At 38.8% G+C, this 14,310-nt stretch overlaps 1 protein-coding gene across 1 annotated transcript in view; it reads left to right on the top strand.

Annotated features, from left to right (window-relative positions):
* The window catches only part of zfpm1 (zinc finger protein, FOG family member 1), a 174,760-nt gene that overhangs the window by 116,726 nt on the left and 43,724 nt on the right, over positions 1 to 14,310 (top strand). The window contains exon 4 of the mRNA XM_051952037.1: positions 12,883 to 13,010. Coding sequence (XP_051807997.1) covers positions 12,883 to 13,010 — 128 coding nt within the window. The remainder of the gene's footprint in view (positions 1 to 12,882; positions 13,011 to 14,310) is intronic.

The raw sequence follows: 14,310 nt of genomic DNA, 5'->3' as shown, positions 1-14,310 counted from the left end.
AGCATGTTGGTGTTTTCAAGTCTTTTCTTGTCAGCAGAGTAAATAAGGAGAGTGTAAACACAGAGCGCAGGGCCTCGTTATTCTCCTCATATTAACCAAACTGCAGTATTTGCAGTGTTTCCCCTGAGAGGGAGAACAGAGGAGGCAGGGGAGGCATTGGGATTTGTCATTCAGCAGAGGTTAAACCCCACCTATTAGCGCGAGGTCGGAGCAGCACGCAGATAAAGATTTCCTGTTGTGCGGTGTCAAAAAATCAATAGCTCCGCCGCGATGTGCTCATTTGATATCAACAATAGTCTTTTTAAAAATCAATTAGGCCGGATAGAGAAGAACATCAGTGTTGGGTTACACCTTTTCTTTTTTTTCCCCCTACTTATTCTTCTCTTCGCTGATATCCAATCAGGCTGTTTGTCAAAGATGCTCGTTCCAATTAGATGAACTGCTTCATGTTTGGTTTGTGCTCGTGTAATTCTTTCCAACCAGTGTTGCGCAATATTAGACAGCTGCTGTCATCTGCAGCTAAATTTAAACTGAAAAAAAGATGGTGATTCACACAAATACCTGAGGACTCCATTGAATAAGTCACCACATTCAAAATCCATGTCAGTTTTGCATGTTTTGTGTCACATTTTAGAATCAAAATGCATAAAATTGAATAAAAAATATAGGGAAAGCAGATATTTCTCTCATTTTTAAGGCCTAAAACTGCAAATATTTGACCTTTTCTCCCGATGTATGATTAATTATCAAAATCACATTACATATAAGAGTTATTACTACTGTAAGTGGTTAATTCTCTACAATGGAAAATGCAGATTTTTTAGATTTTACACATTGTCAATTTTTGTCATGCAAACACTTACAGCTCATTAAATTTTATTGTTTCAAATGGACACAAGATCAAAAAACCACCACAAGTACGATATCATCATCATCAAACATAAAGTTTATTTTTCAATGTTCAAGTGATTTTATTAATTTTTCTTTTCTGTCCCTATTTGTTTTCCTATTGTCATGTATTGTGTTGGTCTCAATCGTTAAAGTGTATTACTGCTACAAAATTAAACATTTAGCAACAGCAGGACATTAAAAAAAATACTAGTAGTCTTTTTTGTTTAATGTGCAGCTCACATTTTAGTCATTCACATGTCTGCAGTAAATATAATATCACAAGAAAAGACTGCAGATCACTTTAAGAAAATGAAATGAAAGTGGGCCTAAAATCCTTCCCTGTGGGACTCCACAAACTTTTGCTTTCAAAGTAGCAAAGATCCACATTATATTCTGAAAATGGTTGACCATTGCACTGCTGCTTGCTTATTTTAAATTACAATGATTACCAACACATTCCATTACACAGACAATTCCTGACGTCGATAAACTATTTTGTCCAAAAATAGAAATATCGGAACCAAACTTGTCCCGTTTCTTCTTAAACTCTCGGCAGCCTAAAAGATCTTCCTGCCATCTTTGGTACCTTTGTTTTGGATTCTTCCCAAAGTTGTGGACACTTTAACTAAGTAAGCATTTATTAATGTGACATATCAGTTAAGATAACAGCAAACCTGCAGCTTTAAATAATTTCCCTTCCAGGCCGACTCCACCTACAGATGTATCGCCAATTAATCTACCTGATTAAGTATAAAATAACACATTTGGCCCTTATATTATTATTTCCAATAAGGCTGCATGTTAATGAATGTGCTTCATTAAAACTTCCACAGCTGCTTTCTTGAAATGTTTCATTTCTTTTGGTTTTACTGGCTGCTCTTTAAATTTAGACGAGATATAAACTAATCATTAAACCAGGAGATCTTGTTTTGTTTACTGACCTTTGCAGAGTCAAACATGTCCAGTCAGAAGTTTTAATAATCACAGATGATCAGCATCAAATCTTTTACAATATATGAAGTGTAGCTTAAGGCTACATTCACACTAATGTGGTTTAATTTTAAAACTTTAGCTATGTTTACACCTGGTGTCCACAGTAGTCTGACATTGTAGGACCTCTTTAACCAAGACTTCTGGAACCACTTCTGACCCGGTTTTAGTTGTGTTTTTTAGTCTGGACAGTCAGAAACAGAGACTTTAGGCTTAACTACCAGTGATTATTTTAACATTAGTTGCCTTTCCAATGCAGGAAATTGAAGCAAATATTTACAGGAATGGCTTTGTATTGACCCCTTTCACCCTTTTTGTTTTCATTGTGGTCTAGTTCTTGCAGCTATTGCAGTGGAAAGTGGCCTTTTGGGTAGCGAAGTCCACGTGTAGCTGACCTCATTGTCTCTGTTAGCCTGCTGTTCTTTCTCTATAGTCATTTCTACAGCTAAGCAACCAACCCCCTGCTTCATTTTTACGCTTGCATGCGAATGACCATGTAGTTTCAGGCATTTTAGTGTGATTTTATTTCTGAAATTGAGCTAAAATGCTAGCTTGGATGGATATTGTTTGTGTGGATGTAGCCTTAGTTAAAGCCTTAAATGTTTTGATATATTTATCCCATAAGTTTCCTGAATAATTTAAAGATTAGCATAAACGTGGAATTTATATGTGAAGTTAAAGTTGGGAAGGGACTGTCCAAGACATTACCTTAAGTCCTAATCCAATTTAAATGTGAGTTCTGTAAAAAAATATCTCTCATGTTCAGTTGTTGTGAATGTGGAAATTAGCTATTGAGACTAAAATATTTGTTTTTTACCTCGCTGTAAACATGTTTATTTCTGCTATAAAGTTGCACATTTTAACATGGAGGTCTATGGGGGATGACTCGCTTTTTGAAGCAGCCTCAAGTGGACATTTGCGGAACTGCAGCTTTTGATTCTTTCTTGTCATACTAGTTCACCTCTAACTGCTACTTTTCCTATTATATTTGAACATTATTGAAGTCAGCAGTAGATATTCCCATCTTTTTATGGTTTAAGCACATTTATATTCACCATTTACTGTAATAACTTTGATTTCCACTGACAGAACTCGCTAATGAAGCCGTCACACAGAAAGCAGCGGCGATCTTTAAACCCTGTAACATCATAATCGACACTCTGCTGGTCTGTTGTAGCTACTGCTGCCACCTTCAGCTCTCTGTTATTCTCTCCCTCCTTCCCCCTCTTTCCTCCCCCGTCCTCCCCTCACCCCCCGCTTCACTCATCGGTTAATTGCGTTAGTCATTTCATTAATGACGGACTGATTGTTTTATTGTGTTGGCTCGTCAAAGAGGCCTGGACGCCCCAGTGGCTGCTGAAGCGTCCGTATTGATAAGGCTTTGTGAGTGTGTGTGTGTGTGTGTGTGTGTGTAGCCAGTGACAGGGGTTGTGCAGTGTGTTTGTGTACCTGTGTTTGTGTGTGTTGAGCCGAATGAGCGAGGCAGCGTGGATGCCGAGGAGCTGGTAGATATTGATAACGAAGCCCATCCAGCCTTGCGTTTTTTGGGGGGGAACGGGTCATCTAGCAGTGACAGTGGAAATGTGTGTGTGTGTGTGTGCCGCAGTGATGGGGGTGGTATCATACGGAGCGGCAGCTATATTGATAAGGGTTTATTATGCGGGTCTGCGGTGGGCAGGAGGGGTAATTAACAGGGATTAGGATTGTTGGAGGCCTGGCGTTACCCCGGTGAACACGGCTAACCTGCTGGGATTAGCGGGCATCTCTCATTAGCGGAAGTGCAACGATAGCAGTTTTTCCTCGACCAGTTTTATTAAACCATGTGGTCGTTGATGCCGCCTTTAATTAACGAATCGCTTTCCATCGCCTGCGTTCAAGCTCATCAGGAGCGTCGACTCACGGCTGCTTCATCAGGAATCCTTGGCGCCACATTTTCACGCACTGTAGCGCCATTTTTTCATTTGCAGCATAGTGTGATATACCTATAAATATCCGTAAACAAGAGAAACACAATCCATAGCTGAATTAATAACATATGGTTATTGCTGGAAATGCTCTATTTTACGTATAGTAATGCCAGTAAGATGCTTTTTTTCTTTATCTTAGCATTTAATTTAGTTTTGTCCTAATTTATCTACGACATGGCTGCTACTACTATTGTAAAATTGTTACTTCAATTCTAGTCCAGATGCTTTTCGTGCCTCCGAGTTCTGGTCCATCTGCTTTACGTGCCTCTGAATTCTGAACAAATAAAGTTTTTTAACCCAAACTAAACAGTGACTGAACACAAAAGTAAATACTGAGTGAAAACAGCACTTAAATCACAAACTACAACAAATTACATCACCTAAATATCTTTTTTTTTTCTCCATACTGTTTCGTCTTACGGTAATCTCTTTACTTCTGAGTCAAGCACTAGTATTTGCTCTGATCTAAGTTTAAAAACTCACAGTTTAGGTTTATTTCTGTCTTATCCTGCTCATAGTAACCCTTAGAGCTTTAGTCCTAAGCTAGCTTGACTTTTTCTTTTTGGTTCTTGAAGATGTTCCACCGTCATCTTAGAACCTTGTTCAGCTCTGACTGCCTGATAGGGAGTCCCAGATAAATGTCGTTATCCCAAGATCTTCATTGTGATCAGACTTTCTTGATAGTTAAATCAATACTGCATTATAAGTACCTGATAAGTGGCGTCGTATCTCATCTACCCAACATGTTTTCACTCATCTAGCCTCGTCAAACTCCCACCTCTGTTCTACACTGTCAGGACTACGCATTCACTGTGGTGGTCCTGACCAGGTTCACACATTTCATGCTGTATCTACCTGAGCTTTTAGTGTCATGTGACCAAAGGATGTTCTCCCAACATTTATAAGGGTTCTTTTCATGTTGTCGGGGAAAGTAAACTTTTGCAGTTTTGTGTTGAAAAGCAACAGGCGAGGGATATTTTTATTTCGAATGCTGTCCATTGATGTGGATGTTCTGAACTTTCCGTCACACTGTCTGAGCTTCACAGAAACTCTGATTTCCATAGATAACCGCTGTGTCAAGTCAGAAGCAGCTGCAGTCTGTTTTTCACAGCTGGATTGTGAAAGAAGTTCACTGTCCATGGAGTCATTAATGTAGGATGACCACTTCAGCCATGTTTAGTTGTACTACGGCTCCTTCTAGACCTCCTGATTACTGTGTTTCGACTGATTTTAGTTCATCTTCCTGGATCATTTTCCATTTATGTGAACTCTCACAAGCAGATTTGTCTGTTCAATTCTTTTCCATGTGGAGCTGTGATGAAGACATGCAGATAGACTCAGTTTAAAGGTCCAAAACTGAGGAAGTTCTGCTGTTAAACGCTCATTTTATGACCCTGTTTTCAAACTTGATGCGCTGAATTTGTACTTTGAGGCCTGGACGTTTGGTATAGTCTTTCCAAAGTATCTGTTTTGGATTGTTCATGAGAGGAAGTACTCAAATTATAATGAAATATGATATTGCACAGTCACTTCTGTTGTGCTCTCTATGTAACTTCGGTGTTTTTAATTTCAGTCCTTGATGCTTTAACGTTATTGGATCAGGAGACACGAATCAATCCACAAAAAACTGAGGATAAAGTAGAGAAATGCTGCAGCATCTTAACAGGATTTATCAGTTAGTGGTGCTCAATCAATGAAATCAGCTTAAATAAAATTAAATCATAGGATCAGGAGACACAAATCCATCCACCGAGGAAATGAGAGAAACCACAAAATACCACAGAATTTTAGTTGGCAGCAATCAGCCCTGATATATCATCTAATAGTAGCTTAAAACTAAATTTTATGAAAGCTTTTTTTTAAACTTTAACCCTTGTGTTTTCCTGTGCGTCAAAACTGACCCGTTTTAGTTTAAAAATGTGGGAAAAAATCTATTTTCACAGTGAAATTTCTAATGTCCACATTTTCAACATTTTTGGGAAATCTTTGAACATTTTTTGGTGGAAAAAAGAAATGTTAAAAATGTTTCTTTAAAAACACTCACAAAAAAGCTCAATTTTTATGTGAATGTTCTTACAGAAAATGGAAGTTTTACTGATATATATGTAATCACTTCAGATATTTTTTAGGATTTTTTTTGGAAGATGTTTACTAATTTTTGAAAATATTTAAAGGAATTTTCTTGCCCAATTTGGAGATTTTTTTTAAATAAAGCTTTTAAGAAATTATTGGAATTTTCTTCCTGAAGGTTTTTCAAATTTTCAGAAATTTGGGGAATTTTTTTGCAGAATTTTGAGTTGTTTTTTTTTTACACAAGGAAACGGTATTTTTTTGGTGCCCGTAAATGAAGACAACAGGAGGGTTAACTGAGTCTTCAGCGGTGTATTTTACGCTTCATCAATCATGATAACGTTTGGATGTTAAGCTCGGTCTCAACAGCAGGAATCCTCCATGATGCAACAGGTCACCGAGGTAACGGAAAAACACGACGCCCTTCATACCTGACGAACCAGAGCTGGTGTCGGCCTTGTTTATAAGTTAATATCTGCTGCGGCTCACTGAGGTCAAATCCTCCACCGCCATTTCACAATGAGGGTCAACGGAGCCGGTCGGCCTGATAAGCGACGCCACGTGACCGGGATCGTCCAATGGCAGCGCGGCAGACTGGACATTGATGGAGTGCGGCGATAAAGAGGGTCAGAGTGGCCAAACTGAGGCCTGATAGGAGATAGGATACCAGCTGGACGGACGCTGGACTTCAGACCGTCTGAGGAGTCGTGTTTGAAATCTGACGCTGACCCGACTCCAGCCGGGAACATTAAAGTCCAAACCCTCCACAGCTATCTTATCCGATCGCCTCGGACCACAAATAAACAGATAACCGTGCTCTCTAATGTCCTTTAATCTGGATTTTAGTGAAACACAGCAGTCAAATATTAGTGAAATCGAGCCGCAGTCAAAACCTGAGTCAGTCGATAAAAAATTCAGCCCAACCTGACCCGAGCTGGACGGGTCGCTCAGCTCCTGTTGCGTCTGGCATCGGTGTCACGCTCTCATGTGGATGAAAGAGCAGCGCTGGTTAGTCTGAGGTTACCAGGTCTGGTTAGCGGGACTCATAAAGCCAGCAGTTTTTATTTGATCTTCATAAAACGGATTCTAGCAGTTCAGGAAAACCTGATCACCCGTGTGTTTAGGAAAAATATGGAAATGCGATTTGATTTTTGAGCTAACGTTTTGAGGTTCTGTTCAATATTCATAGTGTGATAGATTTAAACCTTGTGATTTAGCGTTATCACATGAAACACCATTAACCCTCCTGTTGTCCTCATTTACAGGCACCAAAAAATGCTTTATCTTTGTCTAAAAAAAATCCTAAAAAAAAAAAAAAAAAATTCTGAAAATTTGCAAAACCTTCAGGAAGAAAATTCCAATAATTCCTTAAAAGTTTCCCTTCAAATTTTTATTTTTTAAAAAAAAAAACAACCCCAAATGTGGCAAGAAAATTCTTGTAAATATTTTCAAAAAATGAACAAAAATCTTCAAAAATTCCTAAAAATATCTAAAGTGACTCCATATATATCAGTAGAACATCTGATGTTTCCTTTAAGAACATTCACATTAAAATCTTGGTTTGATTTTCCTCTCAGTCTCTCCTGAAAACTCTCTGAATTTTTTGTCATGTAACCGTCGCTCACAGCTGAGTCGCTTTTGGCTTCGCTTTTGCATTGAGATGTGCAGAATTTTTAGTTTTTATAGAATGTAGATACTAACATTTGTTTATTTTTGGCGAATTTTATAACAAGACATTGATTTTAATGACATTTTTAGCCTAGAGTTGCTGATAAACTGTGTCATTTTGGCTGTTTTAGAGATAACCTGCCTTTCAAATCTTCTGGTGTCGCAATAATAGGATAAATACTATCTAAAATTTCTAGAGCATAATATATGGTTATTTATAAAGATATACGCAAAGTTTTAGCTTCATATGTCATGTACATTCTGAGAATAAAAATTTAAAATTGCAAACTTGTAGCTCCTTTAGTCACACAGGATCTATTAAAGTAAATAGATTTTCCTCTCAGTGTCTGAAAACTCTCTGATTTTTTGTCACATCACCGTAGGTCATAGCTGAGTCATTTATGGCTGCACGTTTGCAGCGAGAAACGCAGAATTTTTAGTTTTTTACCGAATCCAGAAATGGTTTATTTTTGGTGAATTTTACAACAAGACATTGATTTTAATGACATTTTTAACCCAGAGTTGCTGATAAACTGTCATTTTGGCTATTTTTAGAGATAACATGCCTTTCAAATCATCTGGTGTCACAATAATAGAATAAATACATGAACCCTGGTGTTTGGAGTTCAGGTTAAATGTTCCAAAATGTGATTTATTGATGGCATTGTCTAAAAGTGGAAGAATAAATAGTCGCTGCAGCTCCGAGTTCAGAGAAACTCACCGCTTCCTGACAGCGAAACGACACGTTGAACCGCCTGTTTTTTTATTAACGTCTCCTCCTCACGTTCTCCCCTCAAACCGCCCTCCTTCCTGTTCCCTCCCCCCTCCATAACCCCAACCCCGCCGCCGCCACTCCTCCTCCTCCCCCCGGCTGTGGGAAAGCCATTTTATCAGCGTCTGTCCGTTGTTCTCTGGTGGGGATAGATACAGAGAAGATAGATGAGTGTTTTGACATGGAGAGTGTTAGACAAACACTCTTATCAGGCCCGCCACTTTAGACCGACCCCCCGAAACAGTCTCCTGAACCAGGGACGGACGAGATGAGAGGGGGAGGAGGCGAGCAGGGACAGATTTTAGCGTTTTGATCAGCGAGGGTCCGGCGGCGGGGCCCGAGGCTGCCGGTGAAGCCGCCGTTAATCCCGTCCAGTTCAACTCCAACTCGTTCGTTTATCCTCAGATGTGCGGCGCCGCCTCTAAACTCCGGCCCGCCGCACTCGGAGCTGTCTCAAGTTTTAAAATAGATGGATCAGTCCCGCTGCCTGCCTGCCTGCCTGCCTGCCGGCTATCTGGCTCTATCTGGGCTGCAGCAGGCTCAGACCACAGCCGTCACTGCCATCCCTCCACACTTATCTCCACACTTTGAGGAAGTACACAAGAAGTTTTCCCCCGTTTGAACCGGCCGGGACGCCGGCGTCGGACTCCCCCTGCTGGCGCTCTAAGCTCGGCCCCGGAGGCTCCGAGGGTTCAGGTCAAGTTCAAGCCGCACGCCGGTTTAGCCGATTCCTTCAAAGGCCGTCATGCGGTCGGAGCTGTGGGTCGCGTTTCATCCAGCAGAGGCTCAGGAGGATGTTCTCCAACACGCTGCATGTTTTCTACCAGCAAATAAAAGCTTCAGCCCTGGTGTCGTTCTGCGGGTGAAAAATGACCCGTTTTAAAGTTTGAAAATGTGGAAGAAAAATATGCTTTCACAGTGAAACTTCTGATGTCCACATTTTCAACGTTTTAGGTGGGAAAAAAGCGAAATTCGCTGGATTTTGGTTGATTTTTGTGTGAATGTTCTTAAAGAAACATTAGAAATTTTACTGATATATACGTAATCATTTTAAATATTTTTTGGAATTTTTTTGGAAGATTTTTACACATTTTTTGAAAATATTTACAACAATTTTCTTGCCAAATTTGGTGGATTTTTAAAATAAAACTTTTAAGCAATTATTGGAATTTTCTTCTTGAAGGTTTTGCAGATTTTCCAAAATTTGGGGAATTTTTTTTGCTGAATTTTTGGATTTTTTTTCAAACAAGGAAACAATATTTTTTGGTGCCGTAAATGAGGACAACAGGAGGGTTAAAGAGCATAATTATAGAAACATTAGCCCTCTGTAAAACCATCAGCAGCTTTGAAAAATAAAATCACTAAAATTACTGCAGTTATCAGAGGCAGAAACAATAAAATAGAAACAAATGTTGGATTTCAGACAGTCCCTGAACTACTCATCTGTTTTGTGTGTTTGCTTGTTGTTCTTTTATCAGAATCTGGTCCAAAAAATGTTGGATTTTCAAGTTTAAGACAGTCCTTGAACTGCACATCTGCTAAGTTCAGTTTTATTTATTTATAGAATAAAGCTTTTTTTTTGTTTTTTGGATATCACAGTTGTTTGTACATAACATAAGATTAGTTCGAGGACTGATAAATGGTGTCATTTTGACAATTTGTCGGAGCCAGAAACTGTAAAAACAGAAAAAAAGTGTTGGATTTTTATCTTTCCGACTGCCCTTGAACTACTCATCCGTGCCGTACAGTTCAGGTGGGAAAATGAGCCAAATCTAACGTTTAATACTGCAGTATTTAATCAGAATTGCTTCATTCTGCAAGTGTATATTTTTTAAAAGATCCAAAGTGTTTACTTGAACCAGATTCTGAAAAAAAATCAACATTTTGAGATCTTTAAAACAACTGACTCACCTATGACGACTAAAACCGTTTATTATAGAAAGAAGCTGTAAAAACAAAAATATTTTCAACTTTACAACAATCTGTGAACCAAAACTTTGCCAATAAATAGTTTGGTTTAACTAAATTTGGGGGTAAAAAAAAATAAACTAAACTAAAAATTCTGTCGTCCTTAAAACCCCTTAAACTTCAGTGTCCCGCCGGCGGTACACCTACTAATTTGCATAGGAATTTCAAGAATGTCCGACGGCTGCAAACCCGATTATACAAACACTATACGCCGATGGAAAGCTTAGATTCTCATGAATCCGCCGGTATAAACCACTTTCAGATGCGATTACCACAGCGGGTGAGAAAAACACATTTGTCCGACAAAAACAAATATTCATCCATCCATTCTCTATACACAGCTTCAACGTACACAGCGCGACTCACATTTCCGGGTTTATTATTACACACAAATGAAAATATTCCACAAAAAACGGCCATAATCCAACCTTTTACACACATGGACAAAATTGTTGGTACCCCTCAGTTAAAGAAGGAAAAACCCACAATTCTCACTGAAATCACTTGAAACTCACAAAAGTAACAATAAATAAAAATTTATTGAAAATTAAATAATCAAAATCAGCCATCACTTTTGAATTGTTGATTAACATAATTATTTAAAAAAACAAACTAATGAAATAGGGCTGGACAAAAATGATGGTACCCATAACTTAATATTTTGTTGCACAACCTTTTGAGGCAATCACTGCAATTAAACGATTTCTGTATTTGTCAATGAGCGTTCTGCAGCTGTCCACAGGTATTTTGGCCCACTCCTCATGAGCAAACAGCTCCAGTTGTCTCAGGTTTAATGGGTGTCTTCTCCAAATGGCATGTTTCAGCTCCTTCCACATATGTTCAATGGGATTCAGATCTGGGCTCATAGAAGGCCACTTTAGAATAGTCCAACGCTTTTCTCTCAGCCATTCTTGGGTGTTTTTGGCTGTGTGTTTTGGATGGTTGTCCTGTTGGAAGACCCATGACCTGCGACTGAGACCAAGCTTTCTGACACTAGGCAGCACATTTCTCTCCAGAATGCCTTGATAGTCTTCAGATTTCATCGTACCTTGCACACTTTCAAGACACCCTGTGCCAGATGCAGCAAAGCAGCCCCAAAACATTACTGAGCCTCCTCCATGTTTCACCGTAGGGACAGTGTTCTTTTCTTCGTATGCTTGGTTTTTGAGTCTATGAACATAGAGTTGATGTGCCTTACCAAAAAGCTCCAGTTTGGTCTCATCTGTCCAAAGGACATTCTCCCAGAAGCTTTGTGGCTTGTCAACATGCATTTTTGCAAATTCCAGTCTGGCTTTTTTATGACTTTTTTTCAGCAGTGGTGTCCTCCTTGGTCGTCTCCCATGAAGTCCACTTTGGCTCAAACAAAGACGAATGGTGCGATCTGACACTGATGTACCTTGGCCTTGGAGTTCACCTTTAATTTCTTTGGAGGTTGCTCTGGGCTCTTTGGATACAATTCCAACGATCCGTCTCTTCAATTTGTCATCAATTTTCCTCTTGCGGCCACGTCCAGGGAGGTTGGCTACTGTCCCGTGGGTCTTGAACTTCTGAATAATATGAGCCACTGTTGTCACAGGAACTTCAAGCTGTTTAGAGATGGTCTTATAGCCTTTACCTTTAAGATGTTTGTCTATAATTTTTTTCGGATGTCCTGGGACAATTCTCTCCTTCGCTTTCTGTTGTCCATGTTCAGTGTGGTACACACCTTTTCACCAAACAGCAGAGTGACTACTTGTCTCCCTTTAAATAGGCAGACTGACTGATTATGAGTTTGGAAACACCTGTGATGTCAATTAAATGACACACCTGAGTTAATCATGTCACTCTGGTCAAATAGTTTTCAATCTTTTATAGAGGTACCATCATTTTTGTCCAGGCCTGTTTCATTAGTTTGTTTTTTTAAATAATTATGTTAATCAACAATTCAAAAGTAATGGCTGTTTTTGATGATTTAATTTTCAATAAATTTTTATTTATTGTTACTTTTGTGAGTTTCAAGTGATTTCAGTGAGAATTGTGGGTTTTTCCTTCTTTAACTGAGGGGTACCAACAATTTTGTCCACGTGTGTACATCCAGACGACACAAGCCAGTAAACTATTTTGTCCAAAACATGTCCTGAAGTCGGTATAAAATCCACGAATAGGTCGTTTTCGAGGAAATGCACCTCGCGATGCGCGTCCAATATTCCCTGTATTTTTCGTCATTTTTTTAATTTAAAAATAGAATATTAGCGATTTTTTTGTACTGAAAAGTGCTGGAATTGACTGCAGCTTAAAGGGTTAATACAAAAATAAAGCTACGACTGACTCAACTGTGACCAGCAGTCATGTGGCTAATTTTTCAGGCGAATAATCAAAGAAATTCAACTTCTGTATATTTTCTGATTTCTGTCATTCTGCACATGAGATAGTTCTTCATTCTTTGTCGTCCTTCATGGTTCTTGGACTTCATACTGCTGTGAAAATGAGCCCACGTTCAGTTAAAACGTCGATAAAGTCACTCTGAACTTGTTTCTTCCTCCCTGGTGTTAATCTTCCTCCTCCTCTTCCTCACAGATGATCTGGAGCTGGGTGATGAAGGCAGCAGCGTGGTGGCCGTCAGAGATCTGCATCCTGACACCACATGGGGCCCCTACCCAGGAATCGTCCAATCAGAGGGCAGCGCGGAGGACCAGGAGGCGGAGGTAAGGAAGTGTTGGACAGCGAGGTTAAGACCTGGGACTCTGAAATGAGGCAGCTTTATTCACTTTATGATGAGGAATGGCAGGAAAACAACGAGGATGAAGTGTGGATTTATAACATGCATGCTGCATTTAAGATCAGGCAGAAGATTTCAGACATTTTAGAGAATTTAATCCTGTTCTGGGTTTTTAATGAGTGCTTTATAAAGTCATTTACAGGTTAATTGTTTAGAAAATACACTGATTTAATTTCTCTTTCATTCAAAAAACTTTAAAAATTCACAAATTTTAAAATTCAGTTTGCTGAGTTGGATAAAGATTGACTGATATGTTGTTTGTTTGTTTGTTTGTTTCATTCCTGATACCAATTTTTAGTAATCAAGGAGGCTGATAATCAATATTAGGAACTGCTGCACAAAATCTTCCTGTGTAAAAACTTCAGAAAAACACTAAACTTTCTTGGAATGACAAACCTGGAATGCTAGATATCGGCCTGAGCTGATAATTTATCGATTTGTTGAGCTGTTTATCGGGCTAAAAAATCAAACATTTTCCACTTCCAGCTCTTCAGATGTGAAGATTTACTGCTTTTAACTCTTTTGTATGGTTGTAAATTAGTGACTTTTTTGTTTTTGTGAACAGCACTGGAAGAATAATACTTCCTTCAGATATTTAACTCCTTATATATTTAATTTATTTCTATGCCGATATTTTATTTTATCGATCCAGCGGCTTTGATTTTCCTCTCAGTCTCTCTGTGGAAGCAACCGGAAAACTCTGAATTTTTGTCACGTAACTGTCACTCACAGCTGAGTCATTTATGGCTTCATGTTTGCATCGAGAAACACAGAATTTTTAGTTTTTCACAGAATGTAGCTACTATAAATGGTTTATTTTTGGTGAATTATTTTTAAAGATAACATGCCTTTGATTCTACCAGTGGCTATGGATGATGGATATTGGTGTCATTTTTGCAATTTATTTGACAGAAGTTGCTGTTTAGAAGGTCAACAGAACATGCAGCTAATTGTTAAATAGTGGAAAAAATGCAGGGAGACTTTTATAGGGTAATAATTTGTCATGCATGAGTTGAGGTGATTTTCCTCTCTGAAAACTCTCTGAATTTTTGTCATGTAACTGTCGCTCACAGATGAGTCACTTACGGCTTCATGTTTATATCGAGAAGTGAAGAATTTTCAGTTTTTCACAGAATCTAGACACTATTATTGGTTTATTTTTTGCAGATTTTATAATGAGATGTCGATTTTACTGACATTTTTAGCTCAGAGTTGCTGATAAATGG

This window comes from Acanthochromis polyacanthus, chromosome 8 (genome assembly GCF_021347895.1).
Source record: "Acanthochromis polyacanthus isolate Apoly-LR-REF ecotype Palm Island chromosome 8, KAUST_Apoly_ChrSc, whole genome shotgun sequence".
NCBI classification, from domain to species: domain Eukaryota; kingdom Metazoa; phylum Chordata; class Actinopteri; family Pomacentridae; genus Acanthochromis; species Acanthochromis polyacanthus.
Note: the sequence above shows the minus strand (reverse complement) of the source record. Positions and strands in the feature narration are given on the sequence as shown.